This window comes from Aspergillus novofumigatus (genome assembly GCF_002847465.1).
Source record: "Aspergillus novofumigatus IBT 16806 chromosome Unknown P174scaffold_8, whole genome shotgun sequence".
Lineage (NCBI taxonomy): Eukaryota > Fungi > Ascomycota > Eurotiomycetes > Eurotiales > Aspergillaceae > Aspergillus > Aspergillus novofumigatus.
The window spans coordinates 271540-292276 of NW_020194281.1; the positions used below are offsets into that span (position 1 = coordinate 271540).

A 20737-nucleotide genomic window follows, 5' to 3' on the forward strand; every position below is an offset into this window, starting at 1 on the left:
ACAGGTCATCCAGACCTTGCATGTGGCAGTTTGAAGCAGAACGAGATTGTACATGGCTCAGGAGCATGCACTGGTTAAACTTCAGCCTTTGTATCAAGCCTCAACACCAATGTAACTCTCCCCGGCTTTTACTTATTGTAGGCCAGTATCCTGGCTGATTCTGAAGCACCGGTACTTGCTAGTCGGCTTTTATGTGTCGTCGCTTTCTTAGTGTCAAGCCTGATATTATCTGCAGCGACAACGGGCGTATCAGAGTCTTCCATTGCGGACGGGCTTGTCAGCGCGGAGATTACAGCGTCGCAATAGACGAACCTTAACACATACAGCCCCGTCTCCGAGCCAGTCGGGGCACGATCTAGATCGGTATATATTGTTTGGTATACTAGTCAAAGCCGTTAGGCCAAGTCACGCCCAATGCACGTTGCATGAGCTTAATCAATCAACAGCCATCACAGTTACATCGTCTTCGCCGATCGCCCTCTCTGTCGACTCAGGCTCGGCCCTTTCTATGGCATTCCTATGGAATTCCACTTCAATGGTTCTTCCACGGGGACTTGTGCGTGTTTAGAGCGTTTCAGCCATGCCTCCCTCTAGCAGTTTCAACGCCAGTTGCAACGCTGTACGGACATTATCCTACTTCATGAAGTTACCATCGCATGCAGACGACAAGACGGCGCATCGAGGATGTTGCTTGGATGTATGTCCCCATGAAAATGCTGTTGGACAGTCACAAGAGAAGGCATGGTTGGAAATGGGATATAAAACAAGCCTCCTTCGCAGCTGTTGCTCATGATCATTCCAACACACAGAGTCCTTTCGCCCTCAAGATTCTTGACGAATCTGTCCTTTCTCTTCTTGTCATTCTTTGAAATTTGTTCGCTTTCTGTCACTCCTTGTATCCAGGTTCTCACCCCATCCATTTCGTCAAAATGTATTTTGCCAAAGTGCTCAGTGCCCTCAGCCTGATGGCTGCGACCGCATCTGCCATGCCCCATCAGCTGTCCTCGCGCGCGTCCGGTGCCCAGAACGTCGTGTACTGGGGCCAGAACGGCGGCGGCACCGTCGAGAACAACGATCTGGCCTCCTACTGCACGTCGACCTCTGGCATCGATATCATTGTCCTCTCCTTCCTGTATCAGTACGGAAATGGCAACACCATCGCCTCCGGTACCATCGGCCAGTCCTGCTACATTTCTCCCTCTGGGCAGCCGCAGAACTGTGACGCTTTGGCCTCTGCCATCAAGACCTGCCAATCCAGGGGCGTCAAGGTCATTTTGTCCCTCGGCGGTGCCGTCGGTGCGTATTCTCTGTCCTCTCAGGCTGAGGCCGAGACCATCGGTCAAAACCTTTGGGAGGCCTACGGCAATACCCAGGGCAATGGAAATGTGCCCCGACCCTTTGGAAGCACCTTTGTCAACGGCTGGGACTTTGACATTGAGAGCTACGCCGGAAACAACTACTACCAGTACCTGATCAACAAGCTGCGCTCCAACTTTGCTTCGGATCCTTCCAACCAGTACTACATCACCGGTGCGCCGCAGTGCCCCATCCCCGAGCCCAACATGCAGGTCATTGTCACCAAGGCGCAGTTCGACTATCTCTGGGTGCAGTTCTACAACAACCCCGGCTGCTCCGTCAACGGCCCCATCAACTACGACCAATGGGTCTCCAACCTGGCCAACACCCCCTCGGCCAACGCGAAGATCTTCATCGGTGTCCCTGCTTCGCCGCTGGGTGCGACAGGAACGTCCAGCGGCGCACAGTACTATCTCCAGCCCAGCGCTCTGGCTTCCCTCGTGGCCGAGTACAAGAACAACCCGGCTTTCGGAGGTGTCATGATGTGGTCCGCCGGCTTTTCGGACGCCAACGTCAACAACGGATGCACTTATGCCCAGGAGGCGAAGCGCATCCTGACTACCGGGTCTCCTTGTTAATAATATCAGCTGAATTGTCAGCATTGTGGACATTCTTTACCTCTTCTGTCGTTACTTCACCTGTCCTTCGTTATCCTGTGTGTCTGTTAGCTGGCTGGACCTCACCAGCAGGTGTACATGCCGTGGCTGTGTAAAATATTGATCGCATACCTTGAATATTTGAAGATTTTCTGCATCCTTATGATAACTGACTCGTAGACACTCCTTCTTCATCCGGTGGGAAAATGTTGGCCGCTCAACTTGGGCAGATGTGGGTGGATTCTCCGCCGATACAAACGACTACCTTGGCCGTCGCAATGACGCTTTTGTCGATCTTTCCATTACCCATATCGACCAGATCCAAGAGGACGCCCATCCCGAGGACACAGAAGGCACACCGCCAGGGACTCTCATCTTCGGACCGACTACCGTGATGAATCCTGTGTTCATTCCGCGACGAGCATAAATCTGACGCATTCACGTAGCACTACAGAGTACTGCCTTCCGATGAACCGAAGGGGAGGAATAACACCGATTATCTCAAGAAACGACCTCCTTGCATTGAGTCTTCCCAACAAGGGCAATACTCCGAATACGATCTTCCACCTGCGCATGATGTAGGTTGGCGAGCATGGTTCAATCCAGACATCACCAATGAGTATGGAATACTGGACAACAGTGCCTCGTTCATGCTGACAGTGTTACATCGCAGTGGTGATTGTTGACACATCTCTGCATGGGCTTTCGTGTTCAGCATATCGCTTCACTTGGCATGCATAAATACGAACGATACAATATACCTTCCTTGAGATGTCTCAAATGCGCGGGTGACATCCTTCCTGTTTGAACACGCAGTGGTCTAATATCTCGTCCAAGATGAAGATATATAAAGGGAGCACATCCGCTCAGGGATATCCATTCAACAACACACTCCATCCTCAAGATCTAAAACAACGACTCCTATCCACAAACTACTGTCACAATGAAGTTCCTTGCAATTACCACTCTCCTGGCCTCAGCCAGCGCTACCATCGTCTATCCCTACACCAGCGCCTCCTGCGGTGGCGAAACCGTCGGCAAGATCACCTCCTGCGGCTGTACCAATATGAGCCGCAACTACAAGATCAAAGGGGCTAAACTCAACTTCCAAAAGGCCACGGCCAGCTTCTACAAGGGCAGAGATTGTGAAGGTGTTCGCATTTCCAAGGACTCAGACCAGGATTGCGTTAAGCTCCCTGTTGGTTGGGAATCCTTTCGTTCGGTGAGGATTCATGGGGGGACTTGCTGAAAACCCTTCTGTTGCTGTACATGGTCATGAGATTTGCGTCTGAATGTATGTGTCGGGTATGAACATTTATCAAAGATATACGATGGGCTGAGCTAGGCAGGACAGTTGAAGTATACATGTTTCATCTAGATGCTCAAATCCTAGGACAATCTATATACAGATTCTTCATGGCCTGCAGTGTCTAATTCAAGTTCTAATCATATCCATGCACCATCTATCTCATCCGCAAGTCAACCGTCTAGGTGGCGTTGTTCTTGCAAGTCCAGCTTGCCTTGGATGAACTGTCGTGAATCGATTTACCCGAGACGTAGAGACCCATGCCACACTAGTCTTTGTTAGCTACTTCTTGGAAAGACAAGAATAAGTGAACATACCAGAGCACAGGCGAACGCCAGGATGAGGAAGTTGACGATAGTCAAACAGATCTTGGAGCGAGTTGAGAACCAGCGGCCCTTGTTCATCACGAGCCAAAAGATGGCGGGCAACCCGTCTATTCAAGTTAGTATTCCTCAAACCCAGCAGAATGTCGGCAGGTAACTTACAGCTGAACCAACTTCCAAACAAGGAGCTCTGTAGAGTCATTAGCAATAGCTAAAGTTAAAGGTGAATGGAGACATACAATCAAACTCAGCAGCTCGTTGAATACCGGAATGGACTCTGCAATCACCCAGGCCACCACCCAGACGCTCAACGCGATGGCCACCCATGACCCGATAGCCAGGAAGCTGTTCTGGTGCATATGGGCGGAGCCTCGGAAGATGCGCACGTAGATATACTTGCAGGCGACATGGCCAAACACGACACCGGCGATCACCACGGTGGGGATGGCCAGACCGTAGGCCACCTTTTTCATCAGAGGTCCAGCGGATGACAGAGCGGGCGACGCTACGTCGGGCCGGCATAGCGGTAGATGACCATCGCAGTCACGATGTACAAGCTGGTGTCCACGACCTGCAGCATAGTCAGGGACTTGGGGAAGTCCCGGGGTCATGCATTTCCGAAATGAATCCAAAGAAAGCGACGTGAGCAACTAGCGGAATTAGCTACTGGAGAGCAATAAGGAAACAGTTATAGGCATACTGTAAGCAAAGATGATGTTGGTCACGGCGAGGAACGCATCCTGGAAAGAAACCTCGGTGGTCGCATCCACATGGACGTGATCTGGGGCTTGCACTCCGATCGCGATCATGGTCACCACGGTAGCCGTCACAATACTGATGCAGGCTGGCACATTGTCAGTCGGGTCTACAATCGATAGACGAGGAGGAATGCATACACGCCATAGACATCCAATAGACTTTACCCATCGTGCGCGGCAAGGCTCCGATGAAACTGACCACCAATCCAACCACCCCAAAGACAATGGTACAGGTCCCGTGGTTGGTAATGGTGTTGAAGACCACGGTGAAGGTGAGGATGTGACTGGCCATCAGGAAGATCAAGAACAGGAGCTGACCGATGCCGAATAACTCGCGTCCGAAGCGGCCCAACAGCAGCTCGCCGGCATCCCCCATGCTATGGATCTGGGGGAAACGGAGCTTAAACTGTCCCATAATGTAGCCGGTATACCATGAGATTGCGGACAATCCAAGAAGCAGAATTACCGCTCTGTGTCGCCGTGGTTAGGAACATAGATGCTGAAGGTGGTCTCTCGGTACACTTACGGGACGATTCCCAAGGTGGCCACGGCTGATGGCAGAGACAGAATCCCCAGGGAAATATTCTCAGCAACCATCACTATCTCTTGTTAGAGGATCATGGTAGACGGAATATACGGTAGTAGAAGCCTTACATGTTCCACATTGCCTGCACCAGGTCAGCTGAGGGAATGGACAAGGAGGGAACGAAGCTTACCACCACGACATGACACGATATTTGACCTCTCCGCATTCTTCATTTCCAAACGGATCATTTGCCGGCGTGCCATCAGCATATTCCTTCTTTTCGATCGTGGCATCATCAGCGGTTGGGTCGTTGAGGACGGCGGGAGCCTCGAGATCCCTTGAGACGGCCATGGCGATACTCTGTAGAACGACAACGAGAAATTCAAGGGAAACGAAAGTCCAGAAGAGGGAGAACCTGGAGAAGATAAAACGGGGATGAGCCAGATCTTCTAGAAGAAACCCAGGCTAACCGAGTGTTCCTCTTTTTTACGGCCCTTTTTTTGGGGCTTGGCAATGTTCGGTAGGGTTGATGGGTCTCGGGTCTACTCCATGCGTCGACGGAGAAGTTATCTCTGGTTGAGGTTGATACCTGTCAGTCATGGACATTACGTATTAGAGTCCGATGCTAGCCATCTGCACGATTCCACACACACTCTCTGAAATTTTCGTGTGCGAGTGAAATTGTCGAGCAGATCCTCCCTGTTCTCCACCGCGCTGTGGAGCTTTATCACCGTCCATGGATGATATTCCCGCCGCGGATTGGCCAGCAACGGGCATTTCGACATCATATTTGCCTCTGGCCATCTGACGATCTGGTATTTCTGGAACATGTCCTCAGGGCCACCGCATCCACGAAGACCATTGAGGGATTTTGATCGCGTAACAGGTACTACTCCAGATTCCTGGGGCAAGACATCATGAACCGCTTAGACGTTGTACAAGGAGTGAAACCTGGCATGATATCTGGAGTACTCCATGGAGTCATGAAAACCCCGCATAGAAAAGAAAGATCTACGGGGATATCCACGGGGAACACTGAATGGCATATTTGACGATGATCCAACACATATCTCAGTATCTTTATCACCGGCGTAGAGTTGACTATCGCAAGAACTACATGTATATCACAGACGGGTGTTCGAAGCTGCCGACCGAAACCATCCGGCGTCTTATCATCGGCCAGTGTAACACCCTACCGAGGAGTCTGCAGTACGTGTCCTGATATCGCCTTCTGCCTGTGATCCGAGTACTCCGTAGATTCTCGTAGATAGTCATATTCCGAGATACCGTATGTAGGCTGAAGGAGAGGCTGCGGCCTACGGCTCCACTTGGCCGGCTGTCTCCCGGGCCGGGTCCGGTCGGTGAAAGCTGAGAGACCGGGACCAGTGCCCTACTTATTAATCCTTGAAGATCATTATTTAGGCTCAAACGCAGAGAGAGCCAAGGCGAGGGATGCCGTCTGTGGCGTGGGTTGGGATTCTGCCTCATCACGTGCTCCACCGGTGTGCTGTTGTTATACAGCAGAGCAGAGGAGGAGGAGAGCACTTGGTAAGATCTGTCTCATCCCAGGGATTCATAGGTGGAATCGTGATGCATTCATTCCTTGGCCTTATGGTTCTCATTAGTCAATACACACGATTCTCTCCTTCATTTTCATCAAGTCATTGGCCAAGTCTACCTAGGAATGTTCCCCTTCTTACGTAACGCTTTGCCTGGTTACCACAATAGACTAGAATAGGTGTCTTTCGCATGTAACTCCGTAGAGAACTTCTAGATATGCTTTATATTATATGCGCCCTACCTATGAATAATACTACTAGTATAGAATGGAATCAACTGTCTTGACTAGTCCCAACCATCTCTCGGATGTAGAGAGGTACTTCGACATGCCATGCCTCTACGGCATCCTCCCGCGATATATATCTCTCCAACAAAATGGGGTCGCTTATCAATAACCATACCCAATCACACTGATAATGGCCATCATCCGAGGACCTTGTTAGAAGCGCTGAGCATTGCTTGTCATCTATTGGTCTTACGGAATAGGAGTAGCAACAACAAAAAAAAGCAATTCCAGCAACTCCAACTACTGCAGCTCAAACGTGACACTCCCAAGATGGCTGACGTCAGGACACGTTGCAGGGCAATATCAGCAACCACAAGAAGATGAAAAGAGTCCTCCGTGTTGAGACCTCTTGAGACTCTTGCCCCTCTATTTGTCCATAGCACCGTGGCTGTGGTCAGTTGGTGAAGCTACCTGATCTCTAGGGGGCCATATTACCATTATTATGGGAGGTGGTGATCGATTTCCCGGCCGGCCCTCAGTCTCCCAGCCCCTCCTTTCCAACTCTCTCATTCAACCTTCTGCGAAGCGACGACATCTTCAAGCCGTAGTTGATCTGGGAAGGTGAGCATCAATGTCATCCCCATTTATGTCTGAACCAACATGCCAACCTGATATTCTTGTCCAGCAACGGAATACGATGCTCCGTCTCCGACCTCTCGTCTCCGACCGCGCGTATCCTGCCGACCGTGTACCTGCGACGGGTCGACATTTCCGTCTACGACGCCCAGTTTGACGACGAGACCGGCTGTCAAATCCCCATCCCCAAGCATGTTATCAAATCGGTAGTCGGGGCGATCGTTCGCTTCCAGATTACGTGTGCGCAAATCGGTGTCCCCCGGAGAACATCCGCATCATCGCGACCGAAGCCACGCGCACCGCACTCAATGCAGACGAGTTTGTCGATGCCATCCGACGCGCCACCAACGTCTCGGTTGAGACTCTGCCCAAAGAATTGGAAGGAACAATTGGAGCATGGGGGATTGCCAGCAGCTTTTCCGACATCGAAGGACTGGCCATGGATTTGGGGGGAGGGAGCATGCAGATGACCTGGATCATCTCGCATGCAGGCAGTGTTCGCATCAGCCCCAAGGGGTCGTTCAGTTTTCCCTACGGAGCAGCCGCCTTGACACACAAACTCAATCAACTGCGGAAGGGGAAGAGCCCGGACGAGGCGCATCGGGCGGAGGAGGCATTCCGCCGGGAGATGGAGAGCAATTTCCGCAGGGCCTTTGAGCAGCTGGAGATTCCTCATAGGCTGGTGGAAAAAGCTCGGACCGAGGGGGGCTTCCCTCTCTATCTGTCCGGGGAGGATTTCGTGGTTGGGATACCTCTTGCTTTACCTGCATCAAGTGCGCGGACAGTATTACCCCATCTCCATCATCAACGGCTACTCCGCTCCCAAGGAGGACTTTGAAAACACCGAAGTCCTCAAAAAGGTCGCTCGGACCGCCCGAGACATCTTCCGCGTCTCCGATCGCCGTCGTGAACAGGTCCCCTCGGTCGCATTCCTGGTCAATGTGCTGGCCAAATCGGTGCCGTACGGCATCAAAGAAGCTCACTTCTGCCAGGGCGGCGTCCGCGAGGGCCTTCTCTTCCGCGACATTCCTCCCTTTGTTCGACAGCAGGATCCGCTAGAGGTAGCGACCACCGCCTTTGCCCGGCCCTCCGCGCAGGTGATCGCCTTCCTCATGTTTGGCGCCATCCCCGCACGCACCGAAGAGAGAACCTTTCCCCCATCAATCCGCGGGACCCTAATCCAGGCCTTTGCCAATTCGCTATTTGTGCACGCCGCCATGTCCAAGGAGTTGTCCTCGACTGCTGCGCTGTACAGCACCAGCGCCGGTCTGCTCGCGTCCACTCACGGCATCCCTCACGCCGACCGCGCACGCCTGGCGTTGATGCTGCAGGAGCGATATGGAGGGGAACTGCCCCCGCGGGAGAAAGATTTCAAGTTTCGGTTGCGGGAGCTGCTGACACCCGAGGAGGTCTGGTGGATCCGATACTTGGGGAAGCTGGGACTGGTGATCGCCCGACTCTATCCCATTGGAATGATAGACCCGGCCCGACCGCGAATCGCAACCGAGGCACGATGGGCCAGCAATCTGGGCAAACATGGAAATAAGACAGGCATTGAGCTGAAAGTCTTTGTGCAAAAGGTGGCGTATGACCCCACGCAGTTGAAGTCCGAACTGGAGCGGGATGTTCGCAAAATCCACAAGGTAGGCAAGAGGAAGAATTGGATCGGGGGAGAGACGGCTGGGGGATGAAAGTCAAGGTGGTTGTAGCCGAGGAGGAGATGCTGTAATATCTGTGGTATTTCCTGGTGCAATACGTGCCTGTCATGGCGAGATACTTCCTGACGCTCACTACTTGTTGCCGTTTGCGAACCTATGTTGTCGGCATCCGGGTCAGTGGCCGGGTGGATCCTCAATACCACAAAGTTGAGTAACTCAAAGAGATCATCTTTAGCTACAATAGTGAAGACAAGTCCGAATATACCCTTTGTGCAATTCAATATCATTTCTTCAAGAACGTCTCATGGGAAACATCAACCCTCTGTACTCTCTTACAGCTCCTGGGCCCGTCCGTACGAGAACGACTTCCTCACTGTCACTGTACCGCAGATGGCCGGATCCATCAGTGCACTGAAGGAATTTTGAGCACTGCCGAAGCCAAATGGGCCCCGCCTTTCGGCCTGGTGTCGAGAAGGACTCCTCAACGGAGGCGTATGGAATCCTCTCATGCCCCACATTGACGCCGTCTTCGGGCGGACTGTACCGATTGCCAGCTTGGCAGTGGGATCCAAATCCCTGCATGTAGAGCAGGGACGAAACAACAGACATCCTCCAAGCTATATCTATATCGGCCTGAGTTTCCTTACGCGGATAGCGGAGGAAATGCTGTCGGTTTATGCTGCGTAGCCGTCGACCTAGCGCACTGGCTATGCTATTTTATGCGCCGGCGATAACGTCAAACGAAGCTCAGACATGTTAGAGGCAAGATCAAATATTGCCCAACTAAACTCGAACTAGCGGTGACTGAGCCCTGATGGGAAAGCGACCATCCTTCTGCAGAATAGTCTTCCATTCCTTGTCCAGACTTATCCGTGATTGGCCTTTTGTGGGTTAAGGCAGGGATGCATCGACTTGCCGCGCCGGGACACTCCACCAGGCTGATTTGTTTGGCACTTGGGACACAGCAGTTGTCCGTCTCGATCCAAGGCTGGTCCACCTGCATAGTGGCTTCATGCAGTCTTACGTATCTTGTCTGGTTTGGATCAATAGGAACGGATGATGGATGTTGTATCCGCTGATGCATATCGTTCCCCCAAATTGCATTTAATACGGGGACCAAAACCCAGGAGAGTCCTCCCAAGGATCGTCCAAGCTCTCAAGAATGGAATTGGCCCCCACTTTATTGGTCGTTATTCTTCTAGGGTGGTGCTGGTTTCATCTTCTACGCTCTCGAACATCGCATCCACCTTTGCCTCCGGGGCCCACCCTTCTCTCCGGACCATATCCCGAGAAAGATATCGCGACCACATTTCAAAAATGGAATAAACGATACGGCCCCGTAGTTAGCTTCAAGATTGGAAGCCGTACGTTTGTCGTCCTCGGAACTCGCCAAGCCGCACAGGATCTGCTAGAGAAGCGAGGCAGCATCTATAGCTCTCGACCCCCTTCGGTATGGATGGACAAGTACCTCAACAAGGGACTCGCGGCAGCATTCATGCCGTATGGCCCTGAATGGAGGTTGAACCGACGTCTGCATGGCTCCCTGCTGAGTGCTCATCACACAATTGCATATCGTCATTTGCAAGATATCCAAAGCAAGCATCTCCTGCACGAGTTTCTCGTGACCAATGATTTCTCCCACTGTTTTCATCAATACACGTCGAATGTGATGTTCACGCTAGTGTACGGCAAAGGAAGAGGCAAGGACGACAATGATCACAGACGATTGGAGCAAATCAACGAAATGGCCGGTTTTGTGTTGCAAGGGGCGTCTTTCTGGACTATGTTGATGGACTTGTTTCCCATTCTCGACCGTCTACCCCGGATCTTCTGGAAATGGAGGACAGAAGCCGCTCGACTCCATGACAAGACCATGATTGTGTATCGAGAATGCTGCGAGGAGGCTCTGGCAGCAGAGTGCTGGAACTGGAGCAAAGAAGTCACACAGAAACCGGACGTCATGCAGCTCCCTTGGGACAATGTATGTTACTCGCTTGGGGAACTATATGTGGCAGGCATTCATACGACCAAAATGGTGCTGGACCTATTTGTCATGGTGAGCATCTTGTATCCCGACGTGGTAAGCAAGGGACAGCAGGAGCTGGATTCGGTGGTAGGGCAGATCGACTCCCGTCATTCGACGACATGGAAAGGCTGCCGTATATCAATGCGATCATTTCCGAGCTTCTGCGATGGCGGCCCATATCCCCTATTGCTGTGCCACATGCGGCGATACAAGACGACGAGTACATGGGGTATTTCATTCCCCGAGGCGCAACAGTCATTGCAAACCAATTCGGCATGAACATGGACGATGAAGTCTTCAATGATCCTTCCAGCTTTCACCCGGAACGGTATGTAGAGAACCCAGATCTTCCTGTGTCGGCTTTTGGATTTGGCCGGAGAGCATGTCCAGGTCATCGCCTGGCTCGGTCAAGCTTGTTCATTGTCATTTCGCGTTTACTTTGGGGGTTCAATATCACATCTGCAGACAAGCAGCCACTGAATGAGGACTCATCGCCGGCTGCAGTCAAGGCCACATTCCGAGTCCGCGGTCTTCACAGACAAAAGATTATCGAAAGGGGTTGGACCTTGGCAGAGAAGGATGAACGCATCGCCCTGTCACAGATTGGATGTAGAATGCTAAGTAATTAGAGAGATTTCATCACCAGACATACCTGCTTCCCCGTGGGTATTCCCTATCTACAATCCACAAATGAATATATACTTCAACCACGCTACAATCGATGCGCTACCAACGAGCTTGCAAGTTAAATGCCTCGCATCAACGGAAGCGTTCACATTCATAATAGAGCTAGCAGATATAAAAACCTCTTCTCACGGAAAATGAAGACATACAGGACAAGTTCCAACGCCAGAGTATGCAACGACATGTGTATTATCGGTTCAGGTGCACAAGTGTTGCGCGTTTCCTATTATTGGTCAAATACGCTTTATGCCTCATCTTATGCTTATGTTACATAATCGGCCAGCTTCCCCGCAAAGCTTCCCGGATCCCCAGATGCCTCGGATCTGCAGTTCGTTCATCTGCCGCGACCTCTTTCTGCATCGCATCAGATCTCAAAAGAAAATGAAACCCGTGAACTCAGTATGAAGAACTCACCGACTTATGTCAGCCTAGCTACCAGTCCTCATCAGTGTTCCGTCTGCTTCAAATCCTACAAGCGCCGGGAGCATCTCCAGCGCCATCGCAATTCCCACTCCGCTGACCGGCCGCATCGATGTCCGGCCTGTCCCAGTACGTTCCAGCGAGCCGACGTCCTGCGACGGCACCTCCGAACATGCGACCGCATTATTTTTAGCGCTTATCAGGGAGCGACTCGTAAGCGCGCTTGTGATCGCTGTGCACGTCAGAAAAAAGCTTGCAATAGCGCCCGACCGTGCCAGAATTGTTCCAAGAGGGAAGTGGAGTGCGCATATTCCACACTGAAGAATGATACCCAGGCGGTCGAGGAGATAGCTTCTACTACGGTTTCACTAGGTGCCGATAGTAGCAATGTGACAGCGGCAAGTGTTCTGTGGACGCCCCGCACTGGAGCCGACGAGCGGCTGGACAGCGCTGGATTTGACGCTTTCGCCTGTGCAGACCTCGATCTTCTCCAATACTCCGACCAGTCATGGCAAGATTTGTTTAACTTAGCTTCGGAGGATCTCTCTCTGGCGAGCGCTGACCGCAACTACTTCTTCCATTTCCTCGACGCTTTCACCAGTTGCACTGGCTTCGTCTCGTCCTTTGAATGCGGAACATTGGAGCAAAGATCGGGGGTTCTATATAGCATCGAGGAGAAAGAACGGCTCATAGACACTTTTTGGGCCACTAACGTGGACCAATTCAGCAATCTAGATAGCAACAACTCGTACGCGGTCTCGTCGCAATGGCTCAATGACCCGCTGGCCTTACAGACACATCAGATTCTTCTTCTAATAAAGGAGGTCGTCATGCTCAAGCCGCGCAACAGCTGTGTGACCATCTCATGGTCTCAGGACATCGAGCAACGATGTCTGCAGTTCTTCTCTCCTACAAGTCTCCGGAAGTATATTGAACTCTACTGGTCGATCTGGTCTCCAAACGTGAACTTTCTCCATCGGCCAAGTTTCCACCCGGCGAGCTCCAAGCCAGTCCTCCTGGCGTCTATGGCCATCATTGGTAAGGCAGGATCTCCCACATCTGACCATGACCGGTGCTGAGTGGAAAATAGGTGCCTGTGTTTCGCCAAACCTCGAAGATAACGATAATGCTCGGATGTGGTTCAACTGTGTAGAAGAGGCCGTGTTCGCCGATGAGGACTTTAACCGGGACCCAGTCTCACCGTTTCACCCTGTTCGTGACATACAAAAGATGCAAGCTCTGCAGGCCGCTTACATGGTCTGCTTGTACCAAAATTGGGAAGGCAGTGATGCCAGCAAGAAGCGCATCCGTCGTCATCGCTTCAGCACTGTCGTTTCGGTAGGCCCGCCAGACCGGAATTACGAATGATTTACTGATCAATACAGACCGTTCGTGATCTTGATATCACGACAGCGCGACATGTCGACTACAACGCGAAGCACAGGGATGAGTTTGACTGGAACGAATTTGTCGCCCGGGAAGAGTTGATCAGGTATTGCCAACTGAAGAGGACCGTACGGAGATTGCAAGTTAACCCTCCCGCTAGGACTTTTATCTGGGTCTTTCTGTTGGATACGGCATTTGTCACCTTCAACAATTTGCCGCCACGGATGGTCGTTAAGGAAATGAAAATGCAAGGGGCAGCGCCCGAGTCTTGTTTCCAAGCACCTACGGCCGATCAGTGTTACGATGCGATTCAGAGTTGGATGCCTTCTGCGAGCATCTGTTGGAAGTTTTCCTTCCGTGCACTGTTCGAGACCCTGTGCATAGACGACCTGACAGTGAAGATGCAACAAGCCGTGGCAGCCCTGGGTCCCTTGAATCTCTTCACGATCATCTCTGGTCTGTGCTGTAACCTTTCCACAACGGACTTTCGTCTCCCAAAATACTGACAATCCCAGGTATCCACTCGTTGGTCTTCCAATACCAGAGTTTCTTCAGCGCAGGGCATCTACTCTTACGGACCCACACCGCGCTGCGAAACTTCAAGCAGATTTGGCATCTCCATGAAACCACAACAATTGGACAGTTGCCGCATACGACGGTGGACGAAAGCAATTTGAATGCAGACAACATGTGGCAGAGAGTGGGATTCTGTCGCCACGCGGGCGATTTCTGGCTTCTTGCAAGTGTCAAAGTCGACCGACTGTCTGGAGCGGAAGCAGAGCAACACAAGGCAATCAGGGGAGAACTTGTGCTCGGTGACAGCGAACAGAGTGACCCGATTTTGTCGCAATATGACCAAACCAGTATGCGCCAAGTCAATGAACTCATTTCGGAGTTCCAAAGAGTGCACCTCAGCGACATGCCCACCGCTGTGGAGTGACCGACTCAACCACTTTCTATTAGATTGATGAACTATGATCTGCCGTTCGAACATAGTTGCTGAAATATGCGACCATATTGCGGCCAATGGCGGATTCCGAACCCACGAGTGGGATGTCCTCATCGTCATCCCACCCCCATCCGATCCCCCACCTCCTCCTCCGATCTGGGGTTATCCCACTCAACAGCCGACAAACAACCCCGGACTTTACATATAAATTACAACTATGGATTGTGCTCACTGCGGGGCTACTCACGAGCATTGCTTGATTTAGCCAAGTTTATATTCCAGACGTATATCGGATACCATGCTGCCTTTAGCGCTCCTTGGGGCTGTCGGAACCCTTGTCTTTCTGCTGTTTCGTCTGCTATCCATAGGTCAACGGCCCAAGAACTACCCTCCTGGACCTCCTACCTTACCTATCATTGGTAATATTCATCAGGTGAGATCACACCCTGTTCATAGTCTTCGAATGCCGAACTCACAAGCCAGCAGATGCCCACTCGCGATGCCCATCTGCAGTTCCAAAAGTGGGCACAAGAATACGGGCCCGTCTACAGTCTGATTCTAGGGACCAAAACCATGGTCGTACTGTCAAGTGATCAGGCTGTCAAAGACCTGTTGGATAAGCGAAGTGCGATGTACTCTCACAGACAGGAGATGTACATCGGCCAAACGCTATGCAGCGGAGGGCTTCGAATGCTTATGATGGTAGGCCTTCAATGTCCGAACAGCTAGGTGTACTTGTAGTGCTGACTCAAGCAGGGATACACCCCAATCTGGCGAAGAGTATGTGCCCTTGACCACCAATTCGAGTAATGAGCTGACAACTTACAGTTTCGAAAAATGGTCCATGGCCTCCTCAATGTGACCGCTGCCAAGTCCTATGTTCCCTATCAAATGCTCGAGAACAAACAGATGATGTACGAGTTTCTCACTCAGCCGGAACGCTTCCTGTACAGCATTCGTCGCTACTCCAATGCTCTGACCACCACTATGGTCTTTGGGTGGCGCACGCCGACCTACGAGGACGAGAAAATGAAACAACTTTTTGACGGCTTCGCTGAGTTCGCCGAGATAAACCAGACGGGAACAGCTGCCCTCATTGATTTCTTCCCGTGGTTGAGACGGCTGCCGGAGTTCCTGCTCCCGACGCAGAAGAGAGCCAAGGAACTCCACGAGCGGGAAAAGGCTCTGTACGTGGGCCACTATCTGCGAGCAAAGCAGGATATCCGTGACGGAAAGATTAAGCCCTGCTTTTGTGTCGGTCTCGCCGAGGCCCAAAAGTCGGATGGATTCAATGACGAGCAGGCTGCGTACATCTCCGGGACATTGTTGGAGGCCGGTTCCGACACCACATCCAGCACACTGTATGCGTTCGTCCAGGCGATGTTACTCTTCCCTGAGGTGCAACGCAAGCTTCAAGAGGAGATTGACCGTGTCGTGGGATCCCGCATGCCAACGATGGATGATGAGCAGGACCTGCAGTATGTGCGCGCTTGCATGAAAGAGACCCTGCGCTGGATGCCGACGACCATTCTTGGCGCGGTACCGCACGCCGTCACACAAGATGATGAGTATATGGGCTATCTTATCCCAAAGGGGGCTGGTGTCGTAAACAACGTGTGGGCCATCAACATGGACGAGAAGCGTCAACCCAACCCGCGGGTGTTCAACCCGACCGGTACAAGGATGATCGCCAAACCTTGGCTGAAGCAGCCGCCAACCCTGATGCCACCAAGCGAGATCAGTTCACGTTTGGTGCCGGTCGCCGAATCTGCCCTGGAATCCACATTGCCGAGCGCAGCCTGTTCTTGGGCATCTCACGCATGATGTGGGCTTTCAACGTGGAGGCAGCATTGGATGAAAAGGGGCAGCCAATCCTGCCTGATGCAGATCGTTTGACTCAAGGGTTTGTCTGTATGCCCGAGGAGTTTCCTGCTCGTATCACACCACGGTCGCAGGCCAAGGCCGATATGGTCATCAAGGAATGGAGGGAGGCTGAGCAACAATGCTTGGATCCAGAGACTAAGCAGTGGTTGCTCTCGCCAGTGCAATGAGGTGTGCTGCCGCTTGTGATACCTTGTATTTATGATCTACGAAATGAGTTTATGGATTATTCGATGTGACATATGGGTATCTGCTTGTATTTAGTTCGATACCTGATGCAGACTCTGATCTTTGTTCACCTCCCTTTTTCCATGAAACTCATGACAACAGAGACAAATACTAAGTACCATGCCCCATAATCTGTATCACTCACTCGATGTGCTCGGTAACGGCCTCGTTACCTTTCTCTTCATCGTTATCCCGAAGAGGCATTTCAGCTCCCTTGACCTTCCTCGCCTGCATAACTCCAATCTCAGCCAGACTGACCCCCTCAAAACGGAGTTTTTCCAGGTACTTGGCCGCCTCCGCTTCCTCTTCTCTTTCTTCCGCGGACATCTCAGGCCCCCAGAAGAGGAAGAACAGCATATACGCCCAGACGGCACCCAGGAAAATCCCCATAACCTTGCCGTAATCGAATCGCTTCTTATTAGCTTCAGTAGGGGGCAAAGGATACCGTGACCCGATCGTCGACTGGATCGTAGCAGACGCAGACGAGGCAAGATTTCCCATTTGATACGTCAGTCCGACGAGAAGTGAGCGAAGCGCAGGGGGATTCACTTCCATCAGATGAATCGGGATAGGCCCCACACACCACCGACGCAGAACTGCTGCCAGAAGACCGTGGCGATCAAGCTCATGTCGCGTGGCAGAACGTACACAGGAACCAAAGCACCGCCAATAACACAGGTCACCATCATGGTTAAGCGTCGGCCAAAGAAGGTACTGATGTAGCCGAAGAAGTTGGCGCCGACGAAGGCCCCGGCCTGCCCCACGACCGTGATGACCGTGACTTGAGTCGGTTTGAGACCGACCTGGTCTTTCAGGAAGGTAGGATAAAAGTCCTGACTTCCATGAGAGCAGGAGTTGAATCCCGTCATCAAGACGACGAGATAGATGAACAGCACCCAGTTCTCTTTCAATGCGGTGCCGGCGTCTTTCAGGAACGACCGAAGGCCCATAGCGCGGACATGGTCGTCCCCTGCGTGAGCCTGCCGGATGCGCTCCTCGCGCTCGGCAGCCATGACCTGGAAGTGATTGGTTTCGGGGAGCATCCAGCGAAAGAGGATGATGAGGACTGGAGGAGCAGCGCCGAACCAGAACAGACTGCGCCAGCCGTGGGTAGTGGTGGGAACCAGGGCCCTGTAGAATGCAGCTGCTAGCAGGTATCCGATGGCGTATCCCATCTCGAAGCAGCCGGATAGTACGCCTCGAGCATCGTAGGGAAGATCCTCGAGAGCGGTGGCCGCGGCGGGGCCAAACAGACCTACATGGAGTTGTCAGCAAGACGGCAAGTGATATGCTCCTTCAGGGCCATCATACCTCCCATTGCTATTCCATACAAAGCGCGGACACCGAGAAACTGTGGTAAAGTCTGACAGAATCCAGACGCAAGTTCAAGGACTATAAAAGTTGACAGTGTGATTATGAAAGGCCATTTTCTTCCGTATCTGTCCGAAAAGAAACCGGAGATCAAGGCGCCGACTGATCGAAGCATGAGAGTAACGGTGATGCCCTAGCAGCCGAAGCAAATGTCAGTGCCCTGCTGTAAGGGTGGATGAAAAAGGGACTAGCTTACCCAGGTAACACTGGTGACAGAGGTATCAAAGTCTTTTGCAATCTCAGTCACTGTCATGGACACGGTGAAGAAGTCAAATGAATCCCACGTCCATCCTAAAAAGCCAACAAGGAACATGAGCCATTGGTGGGTGGTCAGTTCTTGCAGAACGGCAACAGGATTGCGGATTTTGTTCTTGGGATACTTTCAGCTAATACCAAACCGGATATAGGGAGAAGAAGCTACCTACCCTGGGAGGCTTGAGACTGGTGAATCGAGTGACGATATACCGGCCTATCTGACTTGGGGAGTAGAACCACCCTGCGGCCATGTGGTTCCTCATTTTGATAGATTGAGCAGTCAATGATTACTTCAAGCCAGGTCCGGTGAGCGCACACTCAGCACGGAGAATGACGGACAGGGATGAAGGCGCATTTAAATCCTCTCGTCACTCCATGGGGACAATCTAGACGCATCATGGTAATGCCATTCATTCTCCTTCCTAATCGGTATACAGACTCCTACAGTCCGTGACTGCAACCAATAAACCCTCTGCTCTCAGTACATTTGAAGCAAATGGTCCCTGTGGAACTGCCAAGGCAAAGAAGCTCAAAGACCAAGCGGCCCAACCTAGCCACATCCATTATTCCGAGGTATCTTCGATGACCACTTACCCCGGACTTTCCAGCGTTTCCCCGCTTACTTTCTCCAGCTAAATGTCAAAAAATGCGGGGTAATGAGCTGTGGACCAATCCATCTGCGCATTTTAGAATCGTTGGCCACGGGATATATCCCACCATGTCAACCTTATCCCACTTTTGCCTACCGCTCTCCACCACGTAGAATGGGGTTGCTTTAAGCTCGGAGCTGTCATTGGCCTGATGGGTTTAGCAAGCTCTCTTGCCTTATCAGGTAGGTTACATCTCAGCACACAAAAAGGCAGAATATCGTACATCTGGCTTCAGAGCGGAGATAGCATTCTACCGTGATCTATCCCCACACACGGCCTTGTTGGTGATGTTGGTGATATCATGCGAGGAGAAGGACGACTAACTTTAAGTCAAAGTATTGGATGTCATTGGCAGGCAACCTGCAGGGCCAGCTGGCTACAAGCGTCTATGAGCCGCGAGAATATCTGTCCATCAGGTAACTCGGCCGATATACAATGGAACGAGTGTCTCCCACATCCGCTTCGTTTCATTACCTGCGTTCTAGACGGGGTGGCTGAATGGGAAAGAATGCACAACTCACATAGCGACGTCTATGCATTTCAATCATCCCGGTGCCTGTATCCAGCCACACTGACAAGCTGAGCTTTTCATGGCCGACAGCATGGTGGTGGAACTGAGCCAGTCAAGACAGACTTGAAGTCGCTTATTGTAGCTACGGCTGCATCTCTAGACACATCCGGTCTGGCTGTTATCAAGGGGAATACGAGACGAATGGTTGCTGGTGGAGATGGCACAACAGCTCGGAATCGCACGGTGCGCTGCCGTGCATGATGCAATGAGGCTGCTGGTTTAAGTACTACGGAATAATGGTTAAATGATCCCACTTTGGTAAGGCGTGGTCCTCGTTTATCCGATTATCGTGGGTAATCCACAATCGCCGGGTCCAACCATGCGCAAGGAGGTTGGACGTGCTTCTTTTCGGAAGGCGGCAATGTGCTCACAGAGCTATACCCAGTGGACAGCGGCGTCAGAGTCGTGTGTGTCCTGCAAGTAGGCGTGTGGTGAGAGACGAATGTCGACCCAGTCAACCCCGAACCCCTCGGTCGTCGCTTTAATGACTGCGAGGACAAAGCGCCAGCGGTTAGCAATGGAGCCACCGTACTGGTCTGTCCGGTTGTTGACATCGTCAAGGAAGAACTGGTCGAGGATATATCATTTTCCCTGAAGGCTCGGCTGGGACTCAGACCGATGCACGCTCTGGGCAGAGAGATACCATTGATCTCAGCCCCATCAAATACGGCTTCGATGGCTCTATTTGCCGCCGCCGTAGTATTTGATTCCACCCAGGGCGTTCTCACTGATTCGAGTACGCTCGAGGAAAGGTCGACGGGGAATCGATGGAGCAGGGGAACGCTTCCTCGTTCGCTAAGCCAGAGCTGGCAAAATGTTAACGCCCCTTGCCATGTACTGCATTGGCCACTTTTTTCCATCTGATAGGGAGAGGAAAATCCAGGGACTCCAGGGTCTCTCCTGCCTATACCAGCGACCCAGTCCGCATTCACTGCATTTACAATTTATACTCATATAGCCACTGATGGGAGTGGCTTCGGTGAGCATCGATCCTCCCAGAAACGCGCGCTGGGCGTAAAATTCCACATCCATGTCATTGGGGGATATAAACACCTTTCAGAATTCGACAGGAGATCGCAGCCGAGTGCAGGGAAACGTCCTCTGTTGAAGCGGCTTGAATAAGATATCGATTGTTGATAGAGAGCCCATCTTGCCGTCGGAGAATACCGATCGTGTGAGAATCTCGTTTGATGGTAATACGATTGCATCGAGGGCATCCAGTGGTATTCATATGGACATCTCATACATACTATCCATCATGCATTAGCAATGTAACCCCATCCATGCCGCGCCCCTGCTGTTGATGATCAAAAATACAGCTTGCCATTTGATTTAGAGATATGGTAATTACTTGATTGTACTGTCTGCTTT

At 51.8% G+C, this 20737-nt stretch overlaps 9 protein-coding genes across 9 annotated transcripts; 6 read left to right on the top strand and 3 right to left on the bottom strand.

Moving 5' to 3' along the window:
* Nucleotides 1-929: 929 nt before the first annotated feature.
* On the top strand, nt 930-1945 carry P174DRAFT_412723 (glycoside hydrolase family 18 protein; the record flags this gene model as incomplete). The annotated part of the gene is made up of 1 exon (XM_024824319.1): nt 930-1945. The coding sequence occupies one exon, from the start codon at nt 930-932 to the stop codon at nt 1932-1934; it is 1005 nt and encodes a 334-aa protein (XP_024678601.1). The 3' UTR covers nt 1935-1945.
* A 799-nt stretch (nt 1946-2744) lies between these two features.
* Nucleotides 2745-3414, top strand: P174DRAFT_445041 (putative secreted antimicrobial peptide). Its single transcript, XM_024828237.1, has one exon. The coding sequence runs from the start codon at nt 2896-2898 to the stop codon at nt 3199-3201; it is 306 nt and encodes a 101-aa protein (XP_024678602.1). The 5' UTR covers nt 2745-2895; the 3' UTR covers nt 3202-3414.
* Nucleotides 3415-3439: 25 nt separating this feature from the next.
* Nucleotides 3440-5216, bottom strand: P174DRAFT_424210 (putative amino acid transporter; the record flags this gene model as incomplete). The annotated part of the gene is made up of 9 exons (XM_024825182.1): nt 3440-3526; nt 3576-3691; nt 3744-3771; nt 3821-4152; nt 4282-4425; nt 4478-4809; nt 4866-4938; nt 4994-5007; nt 5056-5216. 9 exons carry the CDS (start codon nt 5214-5216, stop codon nt 3440-3442), a joined length of 1287 nt encoding a protein of 428 aa, XP_024678603.1.
* A 1479-nt stretch (nt 5217-6695) lies between these two features.
* P174DRAFT_515233 (putative transcription regulator (RTG2)) lies at nt 6696-8978 on the top strand (the record flags this gene model as incomplete). The annotated part of the gene is made up of 4 exons (XM_024832148.1): nt 6696-7272; nt 7337-7539; nt 7578-8026; nt 8073-8978. The coding sequence occupies exons 1-4, from the start codon at nt 7154-7156 to the stop codon at nt 8976-8978; spliced, it is 1677 nt and encodes a 558-aa protein (XP_024678604.1). The 5' UTR covers nt 6696-7153.
* A 1129-nt stretch (nt 8979-10107) lies between these two features.
* P174DRAFT_515234 (cytochrome P450) lies at nt 10108-11615 on the top strand (the record flags this gene model as incomplete). The annotated part of the gene is made up of 2 exons (XM_024832149.1): nt 10108-11012; nt 11063-11615. The coding sequence occupies 2 exons, from the start codon at nt 10108-10110 to the stop codon at nt 11598-11600; spliced, it is 1443 nt and encodes a 480-aa protein (XP_024678605.1). The 3' UTR covers nt 11601-11615.
* Nucleotides 11616-12056: 441 nt separating this feature from the next.
* Nucleotides 12057-14401, top strand: P174DRAFT_377088 (putative C2H2 transcription factor; the record flags this gene model as incomplete). Its single annotated transcript, XM_024822731.1, has 5 exons — nt 12057-13113; nt 13166-13413; nt 13461-13567; nt 13622-13917; nt 13977-14401. The coding sequence occupies 5 exons, from the start codon at nt 12057-12059 to the stop codon at nt 14399-14401; spliced, it is 2133 nt and encodes a 710-aa protein (XP_024678606.1).
* Nucleotides 14402-14708: 307 nt separating this feature from the next.
* Nucleotides 14709-16461, top strand: P174DRAFT_463490 (cytochrome P450; the record flags this gene model as incomplete). Its single annotated transcript, XM_024830275.1, has 5 exons — nt 14709-14843; nt 14897-15112; nt 15167-15190; nt 15239-16069; nt 16093-16461. The coding sequence occupies 5 exons, from the start codon at nt 14709-14711 to the stop codon at nt 16459-16461; spliced, it is 1575 nt and encodes a 524-aa protein (XP_024678607.1).
* Nucleotides 16438-18726, bottom strand: P174DRAFT_496149 (sugar transporter family protein). Its single transcript, XM_024830879.1, has 5 exons — nt 18316-18726; nt 18087-18260; nt 17831-18023; nt 17103-17774; nt 16438-17067 (listed from the first exon to the last, which is right to left on the bottom strand). Exons 1-5 carry the CDS (start codon nt 18406-18408, stop codon nt 16661-16663), a joined length of 1539 nt encoding a protein of 512 aa, XP_024678608.1. The 5' UTR covers nt 18409-18726; the 3' UTR covers nt 16438-16660.
* A 608-nt stretch (nt 18727-19334) lies between these two features.
* P174DRAFT_445047 (uncharacterized protein) lies at nt 19335-20534 on the bottom strand. The gene has a single exon (XM_024828238.1). The coding sequence runs from the start codon at nt 20224-20226 to the stop codon at nt 19651-19653; it is 576 nt and encodes a 191-aa protein (XP_024678609.1). The 5' UTR covers nt 20227-20534; the 3' UTR covers nt 19335-19650.
* Between the last annotated feature and the right edge of the window lie 203 nt (nt 20535-20737).

Bases quoted from the DNA above. Each gene is read 5' to 3' on its own strand.
- P174DRAFT_496149 (XM_024830879.1), bottom strand. From the start codon at position 18,408: ATGAGGAACCACATGGCCGCAGGGTGGTTCTACTCCCCAAGTCAGATA. The intron at 18,261-18,315 runs GTAGGTAGCTTC...AAGTATCCCAAG, and splicing joins CCAGTCTCAAGCCTCCCAGG to AACAAAATCCGCAATCCTGT. The intron at 17,775-17,830 runs GTATGATGGCCC...AACTCCATGTAG, and splicing joins GTATGGAATAGCAATGGGAG to GTCTGTTTGGCCCCGCCGCG.
- P174DRAFT_445041 (XM_024828237.1), top strand. From the start codon at position 2,896: ATGAAGTTCCTTGCAATTACCACTCTCCTGGCCTCAGCCAGCGCTACC.
- P174DRAFT_445047 (XM_024828238.1), bottom strand. From the start codon at position 20,226: ATGGAAAAAAGTGGCCAATGCAGTACATGGCAAGGGGCGTTAACATTT.